The 24,227-nt window shown below is 41.6% G+C and overlaps 3 protein-coding genes across 11 annotated transcripts in view; 1 reads left to right on the top strand and 2 right to left on the bottom strand.

Moving 5' to 3' along the window:
• The window catches only part of myo1ea (myosin IEa), a 63,370-nt gene extending 60,478 nt beyond the window's left edge, over positions 1–2,892 (top strand). Inside the window, exons 28-29 of one of the 2 annotated variants that reach the window (XM_021586212.3) lie at positions 829–998; positions 1,150–2,892. In XM_021586212.3, the coding sequence (XP_021441887.3) occupies positions 829–998; positions 1,150–1,226 (247 nt within the window). In that variant the 3' untranslated portion in view covers positions 1,227–2,892. The remainder of the gene's footprint in view (positions 1–828; positions 999–1,149) is intronic. The other variant, XM_021586214.3, reaches the window with a different exon arrangement.
• Positions 2,893–2,947: 55 nt separating this feature from the next.
• LOC110506532 (G2/mitotic-specific cyclin-B2) lies at positions 2,948–5,808 on the bottom strand. 4 transcript variants are annotated; one of them, XM_021586215.3, is made up of 8 exons: positions 5,451–5,808; positions 5,000–5,116; positions 4,377–4,622; positions 4,131–4,289; positions 3,827–4,063; positions 3,522–3,662; positions 3,278–3,388; positions 2,948–3,171 (listed from the first exon to the last, which is right to left on the bottom strand). In XM_021586215.3, the coding sequence occupies exons 1-8, from the start codon at positions 5,472–5,474 to the stop codon at positions 3,073–3,075; spliced, it is 1,134 nt and encodes a 377-aa protein (XP_021441890.3). In that variant the 5' UTR covers positions 5,475–5,808; the 3' UTR covers positions 2,948–3,072. The 4 variants fall into 4 exon arrangements, with proteins under 4 accessions (XP_021441890.3, XP_021441891.3, XP_090078449.1 ...); XM_021586216.3 differs by having other exon boundaries at positions 5,253–5,585; XM_090222323.1 differs by lacking the exon at positions 3,827–4,063.
• Positions 5,809–9,133: 3,325 nt separating this feature from the next.
• The window catches only part of LOC110506534 (E3 ubiquitin-protein ligase arkadia-C), a 51,312-nt gene continuing 36,218 nt past the window's right edge, over positions 9,134–24,227 (bottom strand). For 2 of the 5 annotated variants that reach the window (XM_021586218.3, XM_090222322.1), the window contains 12 exons: positions 23,499–23,656; positions 16,879–17,073; positions 16,404–16,756; positions 14,827–15,088; positions 13,866–14,226; positions 13,583–13,708; positions 13,251–13,368; positions 12,694–12,774; positions 12,400–12,495; positions 11,999–12,091; positions 11,388–11,491; positions 9,134–10,982 (listed from right to left, as the gene is read on the bottom strand). In XM_021586218.3, the coding sequence (XP_021441893.3) occupies positions 10,862–10,982; positions 11,388–11,491; positions 11,999–12,091; positions 12,400–12,495; positions 12,694–12,774; positions 13,251–13,368; positions 13,583–13,708; positions 13,866–14,226; positions 14,827–15,088; positions 16,404–16,756; positions 16,879–17,073; positions 23,499–23,656 (2,068 nt within the window). In that variant the 3' untranslated portion in view covers positions 9,134–10,861. The remainder of the gene's footprint in view (positions 10,983–11,387; positions 11,492–11,998; positions 12,092–12,399; positions 12,496–12,693; positions 12,775–13,250; positions 13,369–13,582; positions 13,709–13,865; positions 14,227–14,826; positions 15,089–16,403; positions 16,757–16,878; positions 17,074–23,498; positions 23,657–24,227) is intronic. The other 3 variants (XM_021586219.3, XM_021586221.3, XM_021586220.3) reach the window with 3 other exon arrangements.

The raw sequence follows: 24,227 nt of genomic DNA on the forward strand, positions 1-24,227 counted from the left end.
AATGAGACTTACCCCCACACCATGGGGGTTACCAGTGTTTTACACTCCATAATACCATGTGGTGATTTCCAATGAGACTTACCCCCACACCATGGGGGTTACCAGTGTTTTACACTCCATAATACCATGTGGTGATTTCCAATGAGACTTACCCCCACACCATGGGGGTTACCAGTGTGTTATGCTAATGTCAGCTCTAATGTTATTGTGTTTCCACAATAACTAGCCTTTAGTATGACACCAAAGACTTGTGTTGCGCATAATCAACCACCTCTGCATCTTTCAAAACTATTGCTTTGTGAGAAGGTGTTAAAGTTCACTGTTAGCCATTGTTATGTACTGTAAGTACCAGCTGAAAAGTACCCAGGGCCTTGCCTTGGCTCCCATGCAGAGCAGGTCTGCCAGAGCCATGGCCCACCCAGTGAGACATGGGTGCTGGATGGAAACAGAAAAGTCTGAGCCTTCTGGGTAAAACCCTAATTGGAAAGGCACTAATAGTGTTGGTACTGAGACAAATTTATGGGATGGCTCGCCATCTTGTGGTAGAACTGAGCATATCAACTTCTATTTAGTTATGTGTCTTTGAAAGAAACAATGGAGTAAGCACCAATCCAATAATAACTACCACAAACTCACATGGTATGTTCTTTTATCCCAATATCGATAACTTCACATCCTTTGCTAAAGCCACAATAACCAGAAGCTTTCCTAATGACTGACTGTAGTGTTCCAGTCGGCCAGTAGAATAGTGTCACACTAATGAAGGATAGAAGACCTTTTCTTTGATAACTAAAGCTCGCTCCTGTTGTCTTTCTCTTTATTCCTCAGTGTCCAAAGACAGTCGGTCAGTAGACCACCCCCAGGAGGGGGGCGACCCAAACCTGCCCCCAAACCCAAGCCCCAGGTGCCCCAGTGCAAAGCCCTTTATGCCTATGATGCTCAGGACACAGATGAGCTCAGCTTCAATGCAGACGACGTCATCGACATCATCAAGGAAGGTAATACACAGGAGGCAGAAATCACATCATCGCACAAAGGGACAATTATTGAATTTGGTTTGGTGCGGGGTGCACAAAACATTTGCAATTTAACTCTTTAACATTTAAAAAAAAAAATCCCACTGTAAACTAAGTCTTCTTTCTTGATCAGATGCTTCTGGCTGGTGGATGGGGAGGCTACGGGCAAAGCAAGGCCTGTTCCCCAACAACTACGTCAGCAAGATCTAGGAGCTGCATGTCAATCACCAGGAGAGAAGTACACACCTCTACAGACCGGAGATAGAGCTATCAAATAAAAGAGATTTTGTGAGACCCGAGAAGAGAAACTGACATTTTCTCCACTCCTGCAATTGTAGCCTTCTTCTGGATGTAACTTCCTGTTATTCTGGACAGGCAAGAGGAGCGTCAGGCTTGCAATGAAGTTCTATTTTTATGGGGATCTGAGGACAATACTTTTGTCCAGGGGCAAATCGCTACTCAATCCCTGTGAGCACTGAACAAAACTATTTATTGTATTTATATAGCTTTCTACAGTCTCCCTTCCCCCTTTTCACTTCGCTATGGTTTTATGGTGATATTTTGGATGCATGATATGTGGAACCAGGTTGTAATTACATTTCTCATTTTGGAAATGAATGGTTTTAACATGAGTTCGGGGTTGTTTCCAAGAAGCCACTGTCTCTGTTCAATATGGTTTTCAATGGGGATTTGTGCTGCTAAGATGAATTTACAGATGGTATTGGCTATAGAAATATGTTGACAAATTTTTTACATAAGATGGACATTAAGTTCATTGCACTGTGATTTTATTAACTTCGGCAATGCATTTCCCTAGAAAAACTATCGAATGTGTTTGATAACCAATTCTTAGTCAACTAAACGGATGCAATCACTTTCGGGAAAAGGAAATGCAGTGTGACCAAGGTTGTCTTCAGGAATCCCCCTGCTCTTATTTCCAAAATCCAAGTGATATCCCCAGAACTCTAGGGCCACACTGTGCATGGTCTGGTTTATAAGCACTTTATCAGTAGCTACAGGTACTAACTTGGACAGACTGGTAACTCCTGCCACAGCTAGTAATCCTTGGATGTTTTGAAAGATTGCCAAACTAGAGGATAATTTGTTTACATAGATATACTGTATGTGCATCTCTTGACATTTAGGAATTAAGTCAATACTTTGTTACAATTTGTGTTTCACTGCAGGATTTAATTCAAAGGTCTCTGCTTTTGATATTGTATTCCATGTAGATTTAAGTGCACAGTATGGGTGAATGGCATTTGTCCTTTCAAATGAAAGTAAAAATTCCACTGACTTCACATGCTTATGGCACTGAACAATATTTTTCTGGTTTCCAATGTTTGTATCACTGTGCATAATCATTTAGGTCTGGATTCAATCCATTGGACGCTCTGAAATAATGGTACATTGAGCTGACATGACGCATTTACCATGAATGTTGTCTAATTTCCAATCATTAGCGCTATGGATTGAAGAGCCCTAAAAAAAAAGCTTTCTTTCAGGCTTGAACTGTGGCAGAGTTGTGTAGTTAATCTGCATAAATGCTTTAACTGGCCTCTATCCTGTTCTGCCCTAGCTGGTCAGGAAACTCCTTTCCCTACTAATTATCGCCTGGTCCCAGATGTTTGTAGCTTTGGCAACTTAAGTGTCGACAACTGTACATGCAAACAGATCTGGGACTATGCTACATTACAAGCTGCAACATCCTGGTGCAGCTGTGTTCAGGAACACTGGGCTATAAATCCTGCAGTAGGAACAAGCTGTACTAAAGTTAAGTCTGAATAGAAATGGCAGGCCCATAAAGTTATACTTCTGTAGGTGGTGTTTTACCCATCGATACTCCGTAAGAATAAAATTGTAACCACCAGGCTGCGTGGCTTTTAATGTCCATTTAACAGCGACTAAAACTTCATTGCTACACATCTAGATTATTTAAAAGGGTTCAAAACCAGGTTTATTTGTAAAAAGTTAAATATTTACATGTACTTAAAAGCAGCAGTCCAAAAGGCCATCTCACAATGGATTTTCTTAAAAATAAAGTGCGGCATTCACGTCATGAGAGCAGAGCCATGTAATTTACAAAGGTAGACTTCAGCTGAGGGATGAGGCTGATCCTCATAAGTCGGCTGCTTGAATACTTGTTCTTGACAGCCTGGAACACAATTACTCAATGGTTTTTTTCCAAGAGGTGACATGTATCAATTTACCCAAATTGTACAAGATTAGATCACAACGTCAAGCCATCGAGGACCACTTACCTGAAGCTTTGTTCGCCCTTCATTGACAGAAACTATGTTTTTGGCAATGTGCTCCATGATTGGCTTGAGGTGGTTCTCATTATAGGTAGAGTAGTGCTCCTGTGTTGGAGTCTGCACAGGGAGTGGACACAATAGTAAAAACAGACCATATCTGTTGCTAGCACCAAACCAGGTTGAATTCTGTAATTTATTTCTGATACACTGAGTGGACCATCCCAATAATTGCCACAAAACAGAACCTTACCCAGTTGAGCTCATCAAGCAGCAGCTGGGAGAGGCACAAGGCAGCAGCAGCAATCTCAGAAGGATGGTAGTGCACCATGTCATAGTCAAGGAGGGTCAGTTCCATGAGGTACTTGGCTAATGTGTGCTTCTCAACGTCAGCCTGAAAAGACAACGACTGGTATTACTGTAACCTTCTGGTAACCCGTCAGTGGTTGGCTTTTCCACCTCTAACAAATAGTTGGAGTTAATGTTGATGGGGCGATTTGAATAACCACACCCATAAAGAAAATTGTATGAAAACATGCATGTCATTGAGTAGCCTACATTGCCAGCCTTGGAGGCTCTCCTGAGGAAGTGCAGGGGTAGAGGCCGTCCAAGCTCAAAGTTCAGACTTCGCAGAATCAGCTGCTCCATCTCCCGAATATGGGCCTTGGTGAATGCATTGTCTGTGATGTAAACAAAATCACCTATCTCCGGGGAATACATCTCTTCATACTTAGACGCCAACAACATGGCAGTCACACCAACCAGCTGGAGCTTCTTGCGGCCAATAGTTTGCACCTAGATAGTAGAGGGGGTAAAAAAAAATGACACACGGATACACCATTTTATTTTTTACAAGGCTTACCTGAAGAAAGCGATCCAGGATGGCCACCGTCAGATAGAGAGTCTCCTGCAATAGCTGGAACCTGGAGTGCACCTGAATCAGCCAGTCAATCAGGAGAGCACGCATGCGTCCATTGATCTCATAGCCACTCATGTACTTGGCCCGAACAGACTGCTGGGTCTGTTGAGACATTTCAAGATTGTCTTAGAGACCAGTCCAAATATTTAACAAGTCATCACCATGTTGCCTAGAGAAAACACAAGTTACCTCAAGGCGCTGCAGATATCCATAGATATCCTTTATATATTCAGAGCACAGTTGTGGCAGGTCTGAATCCCCTTCATCAATGTCTTCTACAGCAAGCAGAGCTTCTGAGAACGCCTGGCACAATTCCTCTTCCTTCATGGACACGTTAGCATACACTTCAGGCTGAGGAACTTTAGGCCAAACAGCTGCGGGCTGGTCTTGTTGGTTCATAGATTGTTTGGTTGAGGCCTTGGCAGGAACGGTCTTCTGTAGAGAGTATAGAGAAGCATGTTTGAGAACTTTTTTTTTAAATTTCACCTTTATGTAACCAGATAGGCCAGTTCAGAACAAGTTCTCATTTACAACTGCGACCTGGCCAAGATAAAGCAAAGCAGTGTGACAAAACAGAGTTACACATGGAATAAACAAACGTACAGTCAACACAATAGAAAAAGTCTATTAACTGTGTGTGCAAATAGCGCAAGGAGAGAAGGCAATAAATAGGCCATAGTAGCGAAGTAATTACAGTTCAGCAAATTAACACTGGTTTGATAGATGTGCAAGTAGAAATACTAGTGTGCAAAAGAGTAACTAGTGAAATCAGACAGACAATGGACCAAACAACGCCGGGTAAGACAACATACCTTGAACGGCACCGCTTTGCAAGCATTGGGAAAGTTGGACAGCTCTCCAAGCACAGCCCTTCCTGCTCCAGCTACGTTTGCTTTTCCCATTAGTGTTGGGTTGTCTGCGTTCCTTAACTGTTGAGGAAAAAAAGCGAACATAAAACATATCTAATTAAAAGTCTTGTCATGTTAGTTAGCAAGCGAAGTCTAACGTCGTCAGCTAATGACATTATTTAGCCATGCGCAATTACACTAGGTAACCTTAGCTTACCTAGCTAAATGTTTTGCCCGGTTACGTAACTTTATTTTAGGCAAAGCATACGCTCGTTTTCCAGCATTTATTTCCTAGTTGCTTAACGTTACCTACTAGATAGCAAATTGGCTAGCTAACTACATATCGCCAGTAACGTTAGCTGTGAGTAACATGCACACAAAAACACATTAGCTAGTCCAGATTGTAAAAAGTTACCGCAGAACCAACTTCTAATGACATCGTCACGCTTGGTTAAAACCAAGGCAGCTAGATGGCCAGCTATAATCGGCAAAAAGCCAAAGTGAGAAGTGTCAAAGAACCATTCCACAGTCATTCAAATACCGCTCTGTTGATTCTAATTGGATTCCGCATCATGGAATGCATCTCTTTCATTGGTTGCCAAAGAGGAATCACGAATAACGTCGCACAGTCACAATCAGAATGGATATCTATGATAAAGAACCAGAAAAACGTTCCTCTCGGTGTAAATTGGTTTTGTGAATGAAGAATTTGTCTTATATATTTATTACAACAAGATCTCTCAAGTAAGCCCACGCCTTCCAATCTGAGTAATGGATAAACCTTGTGATCATTCCCAAAACTAAGATGAGTTTTCATTCGTGTAGTTAGACCACTGGGAACGGCTTTGATCACAGAAATAAAGTATCTGAAAGGTATTGGAAACTCTTTCAATGTTATAAATTGTTCATATGTGAGAATATTACCCTTGTTGTCGAAAATATCAAGAACAAAGTCAATATTCCTCTCATGCCAGCTGGTGTAGAACAATGACTTATTCCTTATAGTTATGTCTGAATTATTCCCCAAAGGAGCTTTATGTGGGGAAAAATTGTGCAGGAAACATATTTTCCAGGCCATTAAAGCTTGTTGGTGAAACCTAGCCAATTTAGCAGGTAATCTTTCAGGAATATAATTACATTTCAGTAAAAATTGAAGACCTCCCAACTTACTAAAAACATTATTTGGAATGAAATACCATATTGAATCAGTATTGATCAAACATCTTTTCAACCAGTTTATCTTGAAAGTGTTATGTTATGTCAACAAAATCCAACACATGCTTATTCCAGACATTGTCTGGAAAAATGCATGGTTAAGGCCTTACAAATACTGTATACCAAACAAAGTTAAGGAAGTGCACTTCAAAATTTTACATAAAATATATCCATATGATATCCAAATTTGTGGCTATTGATGATATCTGCGTTTTCTGTGAAAAATAAGGTGAGAATCTGTCTCACTTGTTCTTTGAATGTAAATTTGTGTCAGAATTTTGGGAAAACCTTGCCAAATACTTATTTACTATTATGAACACTGCCTATGTTTTTGACATGAAAGATATATGTTACTATTGCAATGATAACAAGACCACTGAAATGATTGTTAATTTTTTATTCTTGTTGCCAAATACTTCATACACAAACAAAAATTCCAAAATTCTATACCAAAACTACAGATTTTTCTGATTGAATTCAACTATTTTATTAAAACATTAGCCCTAGTGAATAACAACAATAATAACATCGTCCTGAATCATTATAATAAGATTTTTTCAGAGTGAATACAATTGCACTAAAATTGTTTATTTTTTGTATTATTTTATTGATATTTTTTGTATGTTTGAGTATTTTCATGTTAAAATACCTGTGTTTTGTTTTGTTAGACATGTTTGATGTAGCAATGTAAGTAGATTAAAAAAATAAAATCTTAAAAAATAAAGTAAAAAGGAAAAAAATACAAAATAAAATCTATGATAAGAACAAAAATATTTTTGATTGAATTTAACTATCTTATTAAAACCTTATCCCTAGTGAACAACAACAAGAATAACATTTCCTGAATCATAATTATAATCATAATTATCATCATAATTATTATTGTATTTTTTTATTTATTATTTCACTGATTTTTTTTGTACGTTTTAGTATTTTATTGTTAGTACCTGCGTTCTGTTTTGTGTGATGTAGCAATGTAAGTTGTTGATCTGTATTATGAATAAAAAAAATTAAAAAAAATCTATGATAAGAACCCCCACCCGATTAGACAACGATCACCCCTATAAAAGGGTTTCCACTAGTTACCACAGCTACAAGTTCACAATTGGCTATACAGTCAAAATTCATGAATACAAATGGTTAGGTTTAGGCATACGGTTAGCAGTGTGTTTAAAGTTAAGGTTATGTTTCAAATGACATTTTAAGAAGATCAATTGTAGAAATAGGCGGGTTTTATGACTTTGTGGCTGGGGTAGCTAGCTAGTAACGACCCAATCAAAGAGAAATTGACACAACTCATCCAAAAACGACACTTTCCTTTTAAATTACAAAAAGCAATGCCATTTGAAGAAAAGAGAGAAAATAGTTGCATTAATGTTTGCAACGTTGCAAACATTAATGCAACTATTTTCTCTTTTCTCTCCATTTCTCTTTTTTTTTACCAGTTGCACAACCTTAGGCCCCAGGTATCCTAGAGCGTTGGGTCAGGAACCGAAAGGTTGCAGATCGAATCCCCCGAGCTGACAAGGTAAAATTCTGTCTTCTGCCCCTGAACAAGGCCCACTGTTCCTAGGCCGTCATTGTAAATAAGAATTTGTTCATAACTGCCTTGCCTAGTTAAATAAAGGAAACAAAAAAATGTCTGCAGCATGGATTTATTGCTCAGCAGAGGCCACATCTCAATATTGCTGATAAATCCACTTGGCCAAAATAACATTCTATGAATTGGCCAAAATAACATTCTATGAATTGACCAAAATGCTAATCTTGGCTACTCTAATTAAGAAACACTACACATGGTCTTCCCTGATTGATGAGTAGTAATAAGTAAGGGGAATCTACTTACAATGCATAAAATATATATTTATATTCTTGCTGCAGGCTCTTTGGATACATGGATGGATACTTCAGTTAATCTTTACTTGATTAGGATTATAAACAGTTTATATGCACTTTACTGTCATGGCACATGGGGGGGGAGTTGAATAGTACTTTAGTACTGCTATATTACATCCACAGTACCTTCAGAATACTTTACGCTTGACTTATTCAACATTTTGTGTTACAGCCTGATTTCCAAATGGATTAAATATGTTTTTCTCTCACCCATCTGAAAACATGTTTTTATCATTGTTTGCTAGTTTACTGTAAACAAAATACATAAATATCTATCAATACATGTTACAATCACCTTTGGCAGCCTTTAAGGCAGCAATTACAGAGTATTTCTGGTAAGTCTTTAAAAGCTTTGCACAACTGGATTGTTCAATATTTGCACATTATTTTTTTCTAAATTCTTCAAGCTCTGTCAAATTCGTTGTTGACCATTGCTAGACAACCATTTTCCTGTAGGATTTTGCCTGTGCTTAGCTCCATTCCATTTTTTATTTTTTATTTTTATCCTGAACCCCCCCCCCTCCCCCAGTCCTTAATGATTACAAGCATACCCATAACATGATGCAGCCACCACTATTCTTCAAAATATGGAGAGTGGTATTCAGTAATGTGTTGTATTGGATTTGCCCCAAACATAACACTTTGTATTCAGGACAAGTAGTTCATTACTTTGTCACATCTTTTGCAGTATTAATTTAGTACCTTGTTGCAAACAGGATGCATGTTTTAGAAATGTTTTATTCTGTACAGACTTCTTTTCCCTCGGTCAACCTCCCTGATCTTTGTGGTTGAAATTCACTCTCAATTAAGGGACCTTACAGATCATTTTATGTGTGGAGTACAGAGATGAGGTAGTCATTCAAAAATCACATGAACACTAGAATTGCACACAGAGTCCATGCAACTTATGTCACTTAAGCATATTTTTACTCCTGAAATTTAGGCTTTCCATAACAAAATGGTTGAATACTTATTGACTCAAGACACTTCAGCTTTTCATTTTTAATTCATTCGTAAAAAAAAAAAAAAAAAAAAAAGTAAAACTTTATTCATTCCACTTTAACATAACATTATGGGGTATTGTGTGGAGGCCAATGACAAGCAAATCTAAATGTAATACATTTAAAATTCAAGCTATAACACATTTGGAAAAAGTCTAGGGGTGTGAATACCAAGTGTTAACATTTTTGTCAGTAGTAGATCCCTCTGAATGTGCAGTTGTGAAATATGGACAAACATGCATAGGATAATGGTAAGGCACAAATAAACAGACACAGGAAAGAGTTCTAACTTTATTAATATTATTTTAAAACTAATATAAATCCCATGGAATATCATCCTGGTGCCATTAAGTCTATGAATGCATGGATACCTGCCATAAGTACTGCATTCCAACACTCCATTCATTTTTTTTTTTTTTCCAAAACTCAGCAATCAGAGTGGAAATACATGGCCTCAGCGCACTCTCTTTACAACACTCCTGTCTGTTCTCTCCTGTGCAAGTATATGCAAGTTAGCAAGTCGAGAATAATATTAGTGTTATCTTTTCAATGGCAGCAAAGAGAGATTGCTGCTGCACAGCTACAGAGCGAGAGAGAGAGAGAGAAAGTGTGGGTAAGAACAATGATCTGGGACATAAGAATATTCAGCTACTTATTTATTATTCTGAGCTGAGTGCTGCGTATTTCCCTCTGAAAAAAAAGAAACGGAGGATAAATGAAAAGCAAGGATAAACCAACGCCATTCCCAGTTTCCAAACAACAGATATCCCCAGGTTGTAGGCTCATGTGAAACTGGTTGCATCTGTGGGCCTGAGATCCCCTTATAGAACCCAGTTTTCCATCTGGGGCCTGTCTGAGGGAGAAATCCAAACAGAACACAGACTGTATCCTCAGCAGACCTCAACAATCATTCCATTGAAAAAGAACAGTCAAGAACAAATGTGACATTCATTTTCTTTTTCTCTAAAATACATTAGATGACGTGTGAATGGTGTTTAGTCAAATCAAGGCGGTGCAGGGGAGGTGTAAGACACGCTTGTGCATTTTCTGGGAGGTGAGGTGAAGTTTGAGTTTATTCCCACTCTAGAAATACTGGGTGAACATGAATACAGCAGCTGATCAGTTTAACATGATATTTTCCTAATTAAGGAATGTCTTGATTTACCTTCTTAGAAATAAAACATCTTCCACTAGCAAACCACATTGTCTAAACATGAACTAATCAATACAATGATCGGTAAAATGAGTCCTGCAATGTTTTTAAATGGAGGTTAACGTTCTACTCCAGTAAAGCAAGGCATTAGGTATATAGAAATGCTTCTTTACTAGAGCAGCTATCCTCACCTGCAAGTTGTTAGGCCGTGAGAAGCCCACAATATATGTGCAAAGAAATGCATTGCGAGGAGCCATGCAAAAAAAAAAAAAAAAAAAAAGAAAATATGACACGAGGAAACAATCAAAAGCTACATAAAAGCTTTATAAATACAATAACATTTTAAATCCTTAATGGAGATGTCAATTCGAGCAGTATTGTACTGTGTGATAGCTGGCACTCTAGGCTCAACACTTCTTTAGCCTGAAGTTTTTTATTTTCTCATAGTGGATCTGCGCAGGTAATTCATGCCCTCTTTGGTTGACTGCAGTACTGAAGAAAAATTCAAAACAAAACAACAAATAAAGAAAATTCCAACAAAGAGTTGTTAGAAAAACAGCATCAACTCTCAACGGCAGACAACTGCGCCTCGATGTCCACTCTGCAGATGGGGCACTTCTTATTGGTGAGGAGCCATTGGTCCACACACAGTTGATGGAAGAGATGCATACAAGGTAGGCGTCTGTGGAAGAGAGAATATATTGTTAGACATAGACTTTGAATTTCATCTTCATAATGAAAAAATCCTGTAAAGTTGGAAGGAAATGACAATGAATACATTTTTTAATTTGGTTTGCTGAAAGATGGAAAATGATCATTCATACATTACAGTTCTTACATTATACCAACAGAGGGCAGAAACTCAAACTCGCTTGATCACATGAGCACATATGTTGAGCTCCAGAAATGTCCTCTGAGACCAGTCATTTTCAGACACTCAAAGGATTGGCTTTTCTGCTGATTACTATACTTTTGGGTGTTGAGAAAATCTCCACGGCATATCAAGAGAAAATGTGGGAAAAGGAGTGTTCGTTCTCATACAAAAACAGCCCCGCATTAAAACACACACACTACAGTATAACGGTACCTGACGTCCTCCCCTTCCTCCAGTATTGACAGACAGATGGTGCATTTCTCCTCTGTGTCTTCGTCCGCCCCCTCATCTTCTTCTTGCTTACCATGCAGCTTTCTCTGTTAATGGAAACATTGGAAAACACCATTATAGATACACAGCATCACTGTTTCCACAAAGACAACTTGTATTCACATTATAAAGACGCATTACAAACAGGGAAGGCTGAGACCATTCTATGAGGGTTACCGTCAAACACAATAAATGTATTCAGGGTTCACAGGCTGTAAACATTACAGGTACAGACCAACTTGCGAATAAACTATCCTTTATGACTGATAGAGGGCTTACTGTATACAGTACAAGCATTATGAGGGTGAACACATATCCCTATGAGGACAGAGAGAATGGTCATTTTGTCCTGGCTACAAAACATGTAATGTCATCCCTATGGATCAAGGTAATGTGGATTAAATTTTTTTTTTTAAATAAATATATATATATTTTTTAAAAATCTATCAAATGTTTCTACTGCCGAATCCCCTTGCCCCCAAACCTACTACCATTAACAACTATAAATGAGCAGAGACATGTTTCCAAATTGAATTTGTTCATTTTTTTCTCACCGAGTCTGAGGTTGCGTGCATATTTTTCCCAATAGTTGCCCATGCTTCAGGGGTTAACTGTTCGTCAATGTCTCGCTCAGTCTCCAACACCTTCTGTATTGGGCAGCAGGTTATTAGGTTACTTATTTAAATACATTTGGAAAACTAGATGGAATCTTTCCCTACAATGTTTTCTAAGGCTGCAACGTTGGTTGAAAGGGACACCTTCTAGTTTCTACAGACTTAACGATAGCAATACATTCATATTTTGAAAGGAGCACAAAATAACCACCGAGTGTGCACTCTGTCCCAGAATAAAATCTTGTGCAGACATGCGCAAAATGCATCACAGCAAACTACATTAAACAGGATATGTTCTGAAACACACACACAGACACACACTTTTATAGGAGTGCTCTCACCTTTTTGTACTTGTGTGGGTAAGTGCACCTCTCTATGGTTCCCTGAGAGGCCCCTCGGTTCACAGTCCCCAATCTCTCCTCTAAATGCAGCAGATCCTGAGGAAATAGGGCAGGAAAACAACCCAACATGAGACTGTGTCAACTCAGTTCCACACAGCTCATAAGCCACAGCCATAACACCCTCTCAGCTCCTTCATAACTAATTACCAGGGCCAGGAGAGTTTCCTCACCTCTTGACATGTGCAGGAAAAACTCCAGGCCCTAGTAACTATATCTTCACCAATTGAGTGTTACCTCATAAGTTCGTCCAAATCCAGTCATTCTGGATGAGATGTAACGAATGTGCGGGTAGGTTACTTCAGACATGCCAGTGTGCTGTGAGGGAGGCAAAACAATTCCATGGAAATATGTTCACTTCAAAGGAGTACAGTCAGTTGTTTCTATAGGCTACAGTTCATGAAGCACATATAGGGATATATAACATTATCAACTAAGTCTGCTGACACTGCTTGACTTGGGTATGAAGTCCGGTTAGCATTGCCAAAAACTGCATTTTTAATAACCACAGAAGCCTCACAATTTCATATCTTCTGACATTGTGCATTAAATTTTAACATCTTTTCAAAGGGGCATCCATTGATTTCAGGCTGCTGGTTATGTTGAATATGCACTTGAAATGCCTTACGGGCCACCATTAATTGCCAATGCATTATTCATGTGGCCCAACAAACCATCCTTGAAATAACAGATGTTATAAATAGAGGGCTAGCATCATTCATCTAAGCCATACTTCTCATGTATTCTAACGTAGGCACGTGTGCTTAGAGTGAGGGTGCCAGTCGTGCACTCACCATGAAGGGGATGGGGAAGTGGTGCAGTCTTGGGGGAGGGTGGTAGTGGGGCAGGTGAGGGTGCAGGTGTCCTGAAGGATATGGCGCCACAGTCACTCCAGCCTCGATACCCAGCTCCCTACAGAAGAAAACCAGACCAACAACAGTCCTCATCAACTCATAGACATTGACATCACAGGGGCCATTTTAACAGTGAAGATGAGGGCATGCATGACTGACAATATCCTTTGCGCACAGCAGGCCACACGTACATTGGTATTTAAAAAAAAAAAAAAAGACTCTCAGCCCTACACGCAAGGCACTGGCCCTCCACTGCTCTAAATGGTACTAACCATGCAGTCCTCTGCTCAGATTGGCGTGGGTGGGACGACATGGTCTGGGGCACGTGGATGTGGTGGCCATGGCCGTAGTTGGGGTGCATTCTGTGGGGGTGTGGAGGGGGGCGCTCATGTGCTCGTCTGGAGAAAGGAGAAGAAAGAGAGGTGTATCAGAAACATGAGATGGAAAATACCATAATATTGTCACTGTAATCAGACAATTGGAAGCTACTGTCTGTGCTAGCAGTTGTGTTGCTGCCATCAGACGGGTTGGACCGGGGCCAGAGGCTACACTCACGTGGGGTGTTGCATCATCCTGCGTCTCTGAACCTCCATCCTCTGTAGCATCTCGTGCTGGTGCAGCCTCTGCACAGAGGTCCCCAGCGCGGGCATGTGGTGCTGCAGGGCCTGGTGCTCTGCGGGCAGGTGTTGGGGTGCACTGGAGCCTGTGAGGTGGTGGGCAGGCAGAGGGGCAGGGGGGGGCGGGGGCACGGCGTGGCCAGGGGGGTGAGAAGGCAGGGGCGTGTGGAAGGGATGGACGGGGTGGGGGATGACGTAGTCACCCTGTGGAGTGGGCTGAGGAGGGGGAGGAGGGTTACCATGGGAATGGGGGCAGGTGTTAGAGGGCTGGTGGTGCAGGGAGCGTGCCAGGGGAGCGTCTGGGTGTCAGAGAGACAGAGTGAGAATGGTGGGAGAAAGTTGAGAAGTAGTTAGTAACACCTTACCAGATCGCCTTTAAGTCCCCTTCCTAATGATCATCATCAGTTATGACTCTCCTCACTGAAACATGCTGCCTGGCTGTTCCCTGTGCTGAGCAGGTCTCCCACCTGAGACCCCGGACAGACCCAGCCCCTCCCTCCCTCCCTACTGGATCCCCGCTACACTCCTTCTCATTCCACATAGAGCTATTCTGAGGAGAACCAGCAATTAACAAGGCCTGTTTGGTAGCACACCCGCAGCACTTAGCACATTAAACATCAGGTGTTTCTCTTAATTACTATTAGCACTGGGTTTCAAGAGTGCTGTTGTCGGCATAATCTTTCAAGGTCTGGTGGTAATAGTTACTGTATAAATACTAAAGGCTAACGTGTTTAGTACAGTAGTATGCAGGTTCTGCATGGGAATAATACACTATAGTTACTACTGCAGCATTTCATTTTCCTATCAAATCAACACTTAAACAAAAGACACCATAAAATAATATCACCTCCCAAAATAAAAGGCCATTTCCCTTTTGGTGCAGATGTAGGTCTACTCACAGGAGGGGTGCATGAAGTGCCTGCAGGTGGATAGCTGTGGCTGTGGCTGAGGCTGGGCCACCATGGCTGAGCTGAAGGAGTCCACCACTGTGCTGGGCTGGCTGGGCCCTGGCCCCGTTGCATTCTGGGAGTTGTAGGCAGCGGGCCGCGACGTGGAGCCTGGGCAGCACGGGTCAAAGGCTGAGGTGCCATGGAAACTACCGGCCCCGCTGCCCCCGCCGCTCCGCAAGCCACTGTTGCTCAGGTCGACGGGCAGAGTCTGCTTGGGAGGGGAGAGAGAGACAGGGGGGTTGGAGAGGAGGGGAATGAAAAGTAAAGAATAGGGGTGAGAGATACAGGGAGGGGAGGTATGGAGAGAGTAGAACCAGACGATGATGTTATGGTGCTACTGTCTGACTTTGATCTCTGTAGTGACAGAATATATAACTAACTGGTAAAACACTAAACTAAAACCACAGGGCTTCATGGTTCAGCCACCACAAAGCACAAGATACAAGTACAAGACAATGGGCTTCACAGTTTAGACTGCAGTAAACCGTCTGAGAAAATTCAATCTAAGTGATGGAGTTTCAAATCATAGTAGCAGCCCTCCCTCGTTGAATTATTCGAATAAATAATCATATTTAGACTGATGCATAAAACATGACTTATTCACCTTATTCAGGCAGTATGTCTCCTTTCTCTGAGCTGTAGCTAAGGGCGGTACCTACATGTAGGCCAAGCCCATCTAAGGGCATAGTATTTTGCCTCACCCATGCAACTACTTCCTCCTTTTCATGGTAGAGACCTTACGGCCCAGTTTTGAATAATGGCACCAGCCCTGCATGAATTATGTAGGAATCAGAGAGTATCAAGACAGAGAGACGGAGGTCTATGGAGGGAGCCCCTAACCTGACCTGCAGACACAGCCCTCTCAACCCCAACCCAACTCATTACACTTTAACCACACACTGCTCCACTTTGACGGTAAATAATACAATCCAGCAGCTCCTAACAATTAGCAGAATTGTAACTATTCAGCGGTGAATCTGGCTTCAAGGGAGACTGCCAGCTAGATCCTTTGTAACGTTTTTGTTAAGATACCAGTTATTTGTCTGTTTCAGTTCCTATTCTGTTTTTTTTTTAAATCACCTTGAATCTGATTCATTGACTAGTGCAGATATTGACGGAGCCTTTTGTTTAGATACACAAAGACTTGGTCAAAGATACATTTGAATGCGATGGTGCCATCTGCCAGGGAGAACATGGCTTACATAGTTTACTAAAACTATAAATTATTTCTAATTTATCTCCAGCTATTGTGGGGGGAAAAGGCAGCCTTTTATCTCCTCAAATTCGATTCATTTTGCCTACTTTTATAGATTTGGGGCAAAAAAGAAAATACTTTCAAGATTTAAGAAATCAACATTTTTAATATGGACTATATTTATAAAATGTTACTGCTATAAGAAATGCATAAATTCTCTGGTCGATATATTAAAGTTGGGGAAACCAAAACAGGAAGCAGAAGTAACAGCCAAACCTCCAACAATGCTACAATGTAAAAAACATAACAGGGTGTTGATGCTCAGGCCTACCTGGTCGTGGTATTGGGTGGAGCTGCTGCTGCTGATCCCTCCCCCTCTGCATGGTGCAGGCAGGGCAGTGGGCCTCTCTAGGGGGCAGCTGGGCTCAGGAAAGGGCAGAGTGGGTGGAGGTTGGTGCTGAGGCATGTGGTGATGGTGGTGGTGGAAGTGGTGGGCGTGGCTGTGCTGCTGGGAGCCCGGCTGCTGGGAGGGCTGGGCCTGCAGGCAGCTGGAATGGCCCAGGGTCATGTGACCAGGGGAGGGCCCTCCACAGGGGGAGTGCTGCGGGCAGCAGGAGGGTAACCTGGGCATGGCCGTGCCCCCACTCTCTCCTGCCACGCCAGTCGATCCTCTTCTACTCTCATCTGATAGAGATGGAAAACACCTTTAAGCTTCACTCATTATTCATAGATGACCCACAGGGAAGATGAATAAACTTAGAAAGGTTGAGATCATGGCTTTCTGGAGAGTCTATGGTCTGACTTACCCTCTGTGCCTGCGGTACCCCTTGGCCCCTGTGCCAGCGTGCTGTCTAGGGCTGGGCCTTGACTAGGGCAGTTGGGGGAGGGGCCCGGAGCATCGTGGGGCTCTGAGGTAGAGGTATGATGAGAGGAGGATGAAGACGAGGAGCTGACAGTCTGAGGGTGAATGCTGTCAGAGGTGGATGGCACGACAGAGAGATCTGAGGTAGGGAAGACAGACAAGTAAACAGAGTAAATGGGTGGGAATTTATTATGTAGCACACATATCTGTGTATGTGAAGCAGGGTTTCTGTCAGGAAAATGTGGCGCCGGGCATTCGACCGGCAGCATTTTAATTTACCGGACCCATACGCATTGGATGCATAACCTATTAGGGCATCCACCCTAAGTGCTCAGAGTGACAGAAATCACATGTATATTATGGTAATTCATAAAAACTAAACATGCAAGTCAAGGACGCAATGATGTGCAGTCCTTCTTACCAAAACTCTGATGTGCACTTTAAAGAAGTTAGAATAACTGTCCACATTTCATTTTCCTCAGCTAACAAGACAAGTAAAGAACAGCAAACTCACTAGCCTATGTCAATTTACTATCCCCCATAGTAGAACATTGACCTATTCTATTGGTCAGCTTGTCGAGAAAGAAATAGCCTATTCCAAAAACTCTGGGACAATTGAGGAACGATAGATCCCAAATTCATACAACCAGTATGCCTTGGCTACATAAAACAAACGTTACAAAGCAATGAGTCCGATGCAACAGATTAGCACGTTTAGCTTAAAATGTTGATAAACTATTATTTGCGCACAAGGCAGTAAGCTACGATCACATTTTTGTTCCATAACCCAATTAGCGGGAAAACACTGGTTAAAAGGGCACGTGATTGCAGAAATTTAGAAAGGGGGGAGATCTAATATGCAACAACCTGCATGGTTTGCTAATATGACTAGGATTGTGCCTTCGGCTACCGGACAATGAAAGAACGTTTATATCAAATGATTGCCTTCACGGATTTGGTCTGATTTTGGATAGGCCACTTTGAAGCAAATTAAGACAAGCCTCATACAATGGCTTGCAAAAGTATTCACCCCCCCCATTGCATTTTTGCTATTCTGGTACCTTACAACCTGGAATTAAAATGGATTTTCTTTTTTTTGGGGGGGGGGGGGGGGTTTGTATCATTTGATTTACACAACATGCCTACCACTTTGAAGATGCAAAATATTTTTTATTGTGAAACAAACAAGAAATAAGACAAAAAAACAGAAAACTTGAGGGTGCATAACTATTCACCCCCCTAAAGTCAATACTTTGTAGAGACACCGTTTGCAGCAACCACAGCTGCAAGACTCTTGGGGTATGTCTCTATAAGCTTGGCACATCTAGCCACTGGGATTTTTGCCCATTCTTCAAGGCAAAACTGCTCCAGCTCCTTCAAGTTGGATGGGTTATGCTGGTGTACAGCAATCTTTAATTCATGCCACAGATTCTCAGTTGGATTGAGGTCTGGGCTTTGACTAGGCCATTACAAGACATTTAAATGTTTCCCCTTAAACCACTCGACTGTTACTTTAGCAGTATGCTTAGGGTCAGTGTCCTGCTGGAAGGTAAACCTCCGTCCCAGTCTCAAATCTCTGGAAGACTGAAACAGGTTTCCCTCAAGAACTTCCCTGTATTTAGCGCCATCCATCATTCCTTCAATTCTGACCAGTTTCACAGTCCCTGACGATGAAAAACATCCCCCCCCCGGCATGATGCTGCCACCACCATGCTTCACTGTGGGAATAGTATACTCGGGGTGATGAGAGGTGTTGAGTTTGCGCCAGACATAGCGCTGTCCTTGATGGCCAAAAAGCTATATTTTAGTCTCATCTGACCAGAGTATCTTCTTCCATATGTTTGGGGAGTCTCCCACATGCTTTTTGGCGAACATGTAACATATTTGCGTATTCATTTTCTTTAAGCAATGGCTTTTTTCTTGCCACTCTTCCGTAAAGCCCAGCTCTGTGGAGCGTACAGCTTAAAGTGGTCCTATGGACAGATACTCCGATGTTCAATTTCTGATATTTTTTTTTATAACCCAACCTTGATCTGTACTTCTCCACAACTTTGTCCCTGACCTGTTCGGAGAGCTCATTACTCTTTATGGTGCCGCTTGTTTGGTGGTGCCCCTTGCTTAGTGGTGTTGCTGACTCTGGGGCCTTTCAGAACAGGTGTAAATATACTGAGATCACGTGACCGATCATGTGACACTTAGTTAAATAAAGTCCACCTGTGTGAAATCTAATTCTATGACTTCTGAAGGTAATTGGTTGCACCAGATCTTATTTAGGGGCTTCATAGCAAAGGGGGTGAATACATATGCACGCACCACTTCTCCTTTTATACATTTTTTGAAACAAGTTATTTTTTTCATTTCACATCACCAATCCAAATAAAAATCTATTTCATTTACAGGTTGTAATGCAACAAAATAGGAAAAACCCTAAGGGGATGAATACTTTTGCAAGGCACTGTATGTATTAAAATGTTCAGGTTTCAAACAATTAAGTATATATTTTCAAAATGCATACCACCTCTAGCTGATTGCAAAGTGGTGTGTGACTTCCGTTGCCTTTGCGTCTGCTGTTTAAGATGCTGTAGCAGCAGCTCTCGCGCTCTGACACATTTTCCACTCAAAGGCTCTGTATCTGTATGCTGTAGGCGTGTGATAAATAAGATATGCCTCCATAACGAATATACACAGAGTGAACAAAACATGCTCCTTCCATGAAAGACTGGCCAGGTGAATCCAGGTGAAAACTATGATGTCACTTGTTACATCCACTTCAAAATCAGTGTAGATGAAGGGGAGGAGACAGGTTAAAGAATCATTTTTAAGCCTTGAGACAAGGATTGTGTATGTGTGCCATTCACAGGGTGAATGGGCAAGACAAAATATTTAAGAGGCTTTGAATGGGGTATAGTAGGAGGAGCCAGGCACAGCGGTTTGTGTCAAGAACCGCAATGCTGGTGGGTTTTTCACGATCAACAGTCTCCGGTGTGTATCAAGAATGGTCCACCACCCAAAAGACATCCGGCCAACTCGACAACTGTGGGAAGCATTGGAGTGAACATGGGCCAGCATCATTGTGGAACGCTTTCGACACCTTGTAGAGGCCATGCCCCGACGAATTGAGGCTGTTCTGATGGCAAAAGAGGTTGCAACTGAATATTAAGAAGGTGTTGCTAACGTTTTGGACACTCAGTGTAAGCCTACTATACACACGGAAATGTTATCTGCTTTCTATTTATTTATTTTTCAAATCGGCCAAAAGCTGGCTATTACCGGTGAACGGAAACCCTGGTGTGTAGACTGGCTGCAGTGGCTTGGCAGCCAGGGAGAAGAGACCTCATTAGCATTCCACAGTGTGCGCTCCATCTGCTTTTCATACTCACAAATTAATTTCTCCTCCTCCTCCAAAGAAATGCAAATAGGCTCATATCTCACACTGCTCTGTTATTCTGTTATCAGTCACACAGTGCGAGACCATAAAGAGAATGCACCAAATTGGACTTAAGTCACACTAATGCTTCGGTCTGGTTTGCTAATGCCTCAGGTTAGAGGGCAAACTGGTCTGGGAAAACATAGCCATTAGCCAGAGATATGCAGGATGTTGGAATGGTAAAGCCATTACAAAAACAGTCAGTCCACACCTGATATATAATAACAATAAATTGAATGTATAATTTGATTTTCATTGAAATAAATAAAACAATAAACAACTAGACAGAGAAACTGAAACAAAGAACCCAGATGACACAACAAGGGACATGGAACACAGATATATCTAATGGAGGACCTTCCTAAAGAGGAGGGATTTCAGGTCATTTTTAAAAGGTGTATATGTAATGGCTTGGGGCTGTCATAAATGTATGAACTGAACTGGAGTAAGCCTATACATCTGGTGAGAAGAATGTATGTACAGTTGAAGTCGGAAGTTTATGTACACCTTAGCCAAATACATTTAAACTCTGTTTTTCACAATTCCTGACATTTAATCCAAGTACAAATTCCCTCTCTTAGGTCAGTTAAGATCACCACTTAATTTTAAGAATGTGAAATGTCAGAACAATAGTAGAGAGAATGAATTATTTCAGCTTTAATTTCTTTCATCACATTCCCAGTGTGTCAGAAGTTTACATACACTCAATTAGTATTTGGTAGCATTGCCTTTTAAATTGTTTAACTTGGGTCAAACATTTTGGGTAGCCTTCCAATAGCTTCCACAATAAATTGGGTGAATTTTGGCCCATTCCTCCTGACAGAGCTGGTGTAACTGAGTCAGGTTTGTAGGCCTCCTTGCTCGCATATGCTTTTTCAGTTCTGCCCACAAATTCACTATGGGATGGGGGTCAGGGCTTTGTGATGGCCACTCCAATACCTTGACTTTGTAGTCCTTAAGCCATTTTGCCACAACTTTGGAAGTATGCTTGGGGTTATTGTCCATTTGGAAGACACATTTGCGACCAAGCTTTAACTTCCTGACTGATGTCTTGAGAAGTTGCTTCAATATATCCACATAATTTTCCTTCCTCATGAGGCCATCTATTTTGTGAAGTGCACCAGTCCCTGCTGCAGCAAAGCACCACCACAACATGATGCTGCCACCCCTGTGCTTCATGGTTGGGATGGTGTTCCTCAGCTTGCAAGCCTCCCACTCTTTCCTCCAAACATAACGATGGTTATTATGGCCAAACAGTTCTATTTTTGTTTCATCAGACCAGAGGACATTTCTCCAAAAAGTACGATCTTTGTTCCCATGTGCAGTTGCAAAATGTAGTCTGGCTTTTTTTATAGCGGTTTTGGAGCAGTGGCTTCTTCCTTGCCGAGCGGATTTTCAGGTTGTCGATATAGGACTCGTTTTTACTGTGGATATAGATACTTTTGTACCTGTGTCCTCCAGCATCTTCACAATAACCTTTGCTGTTGTTCTAGGATTGATTTGCACTTTTCGCATCAAAGTACGTTCATCTCTAGGAGACCGACCACATCTCCTTCCTGATCGGTATAACGGCTGCGTGGTCCCATGATGTTTATACTTGCGTACTATTGTTTGTACAGATGAACGTGGTACCTTCAGGCGTTTGGAAATTGCTCCCAAGGATGAACCAGACTTGTGTAGGTCTACCATTTTTTTCTGAGGTTTTGGCTGATTTCTTTTGATTTTCCCATGATGTCAAACAGAGGCGCTGAGCTTGAAGGTAGGCCTTGAAATACATCCACAGGTACACCTCCAATTGACTCAAATTATGTCAATTAGCCTATCAGAAGCTTCTAAAGCCATGACATCCTTTTCTGGAATTTTCCAAGCTGTTTAAAGGCACAGTCAACTTAGTGTATGTGAACTTCTGACCCACTGGAATAGTGATACAGTGAAATAATCTGTCTGTAAACAATTGTTGAAAAATGACTTGTGTCATGTACAAAGTAGATGTCCTAACCGACTTGCCAAAACTATAGTTTGTTAAAAAGACATTTGTGGAGTGGTTGAAAAATTAGTTTTAATGACTCCAACCTAAGTGTATGTAAACTTTCAACTTCAACTGTATATGAATTGGGGATGATTAAATACACAGCTCTTCAATGGACTTTGTAATTCAATGTAGGCTATACTCATCAGGAGTCGGCTGTATGTCCCCTAAATCCAGAGTGAAACCCTTAACCCACATAAGCTTTAATACTGCCAGGTGTATTTCATTCATTGTGCCTAATGCCTCCATTTTTACAATGAAGAGCATGCTTCTGGCTACTGCTCCAGTGGCTGGCATAACTGTGACATTTTATCATGTTACAAACATGATAGGATTGACAGTATGAAACGACATGCATCAGAAATGCATTGGGTTGATGTGTAAAAGCCAACCAATGAAAGAGCAGACACTCTCAGGGGCACGGTCGCTATTAATATCCCTCCATTTGATGAAAAAAATACAGATGAATCATTATTTAAACAGTGCTCGCTTACGGGAACATTTCAAATTGAATTGTGATGACAGGACAATTCTTATTTCAAGTTAACGACACCCACTCGCTCCCAGGTTTGGAGAGATGTGTGGAAGAAGCTAGCTAATCCTATTAAACAATAGAGTGTAAATGAGAGTATTTCATTTGACATGTAATATTTCCCAACCCCCTACGCAGTGTCGAGCTGGATCATGTAAGAAAGCATGAAACTCATCTAAATCCAAGCATTGGACGCCCACATTCACATGCTGTGCGACAGCCCGGCTATCGTAAGCAGCATCTTTGAAAAAGCTGTTCCCCAACGTAAATTATTTTTACACATAGATTCACCAGATCTATTTTCTTTCTGCCTCAAGAGTAAACTTGTTTCTCTGTGTGTGTGTGTGACACTGACACACACACACAGAGAGAAAACGTGCAACCATTTGTATGTTGCTCATGTAAAAATGACTGTCCTTAAGAGGACTACTTAAACTCGCCTTTGTGTTGAAAGACGAATGAGCCTAGCTTTGAAAAACAGAGGCCTGAGTCTTAAGTCTAGGACGTCTATGTGACTGTTACATCATATAGTTCATCTCAGAGTGGTATTGGGGGTCGGCACGTCCTCATGCTCACCATCCTCGTCCACTGTGAGGTCCACCACCTCCCCGGCGCTCTGGCGCAGAGGCTGGATGACGGTAGAGAGGCGGTGGCGGCTGCGTGGCTCCTGGGGTCGGTTCTGGGAGCAGCTGGGGCCCCAGTACATCCTGCCGTGGCCCCCCACCGAGCGAGGCCTGTGGACACAAACACACAGCCAGTTAGAGAGGAAGGAGAGGAGAGGGGGGTAAACAACCAGATTAAACAAGGCTTCAGTTTTCAGACTGATTGGGACCACACTGATAATGCCAGGTTATCTGGACCCTGGGCTACGGTATTGTAACATTGTAACAATTCTATGAGATTGCTGATCACACAGCCCTCTCACTGGAGACCGGTGGTCAGTGGATGAGACCCAGTCCATAAGACTTCATGGAGAAGTGAGAAAATCCAGGCAATTCAGCCCATTTGTCCTCCCAAAGCAAATCTCTTGCTTTCTCAGCCTGATTGTCCTTTAAATAAATATATGAACAACAGTTCATTTTATGATGTCATTTATGTAGTAAAAGGGAAAGTTGAAACGTCTTCATTTGGAGGCAGGAGATGGTCCACACGGCTTTTTCTGTGAAATGAGCACAAATCGGGCTCACTTTGGGAGCTGCTGGAACGCCTGTAAGTAAATAAGAGCCAGCTGACATGAGTGCTGGTGCTGCAGCTAATTCAAAAAGACAGTCTACACACAGCCGTGCGCATGAGAGACACACACAG

This window comes from Oncorhynchus mykiss, chromosome 26, assembly GCF_057628025.1.
Source record: "Oncorhynchus mykiss isolate SJ-2025 chromosome 26, ASM5762802v1, whole genome shotgun sequence".
Classification (NCBI taxonomy): domain Eukaryota; kingdom Metazoa; phylum Chordata; class Actinopteri; order Salmoniformes; family Salmonidae; genus Oncorhynchus; species Oncorhynchus mykiss.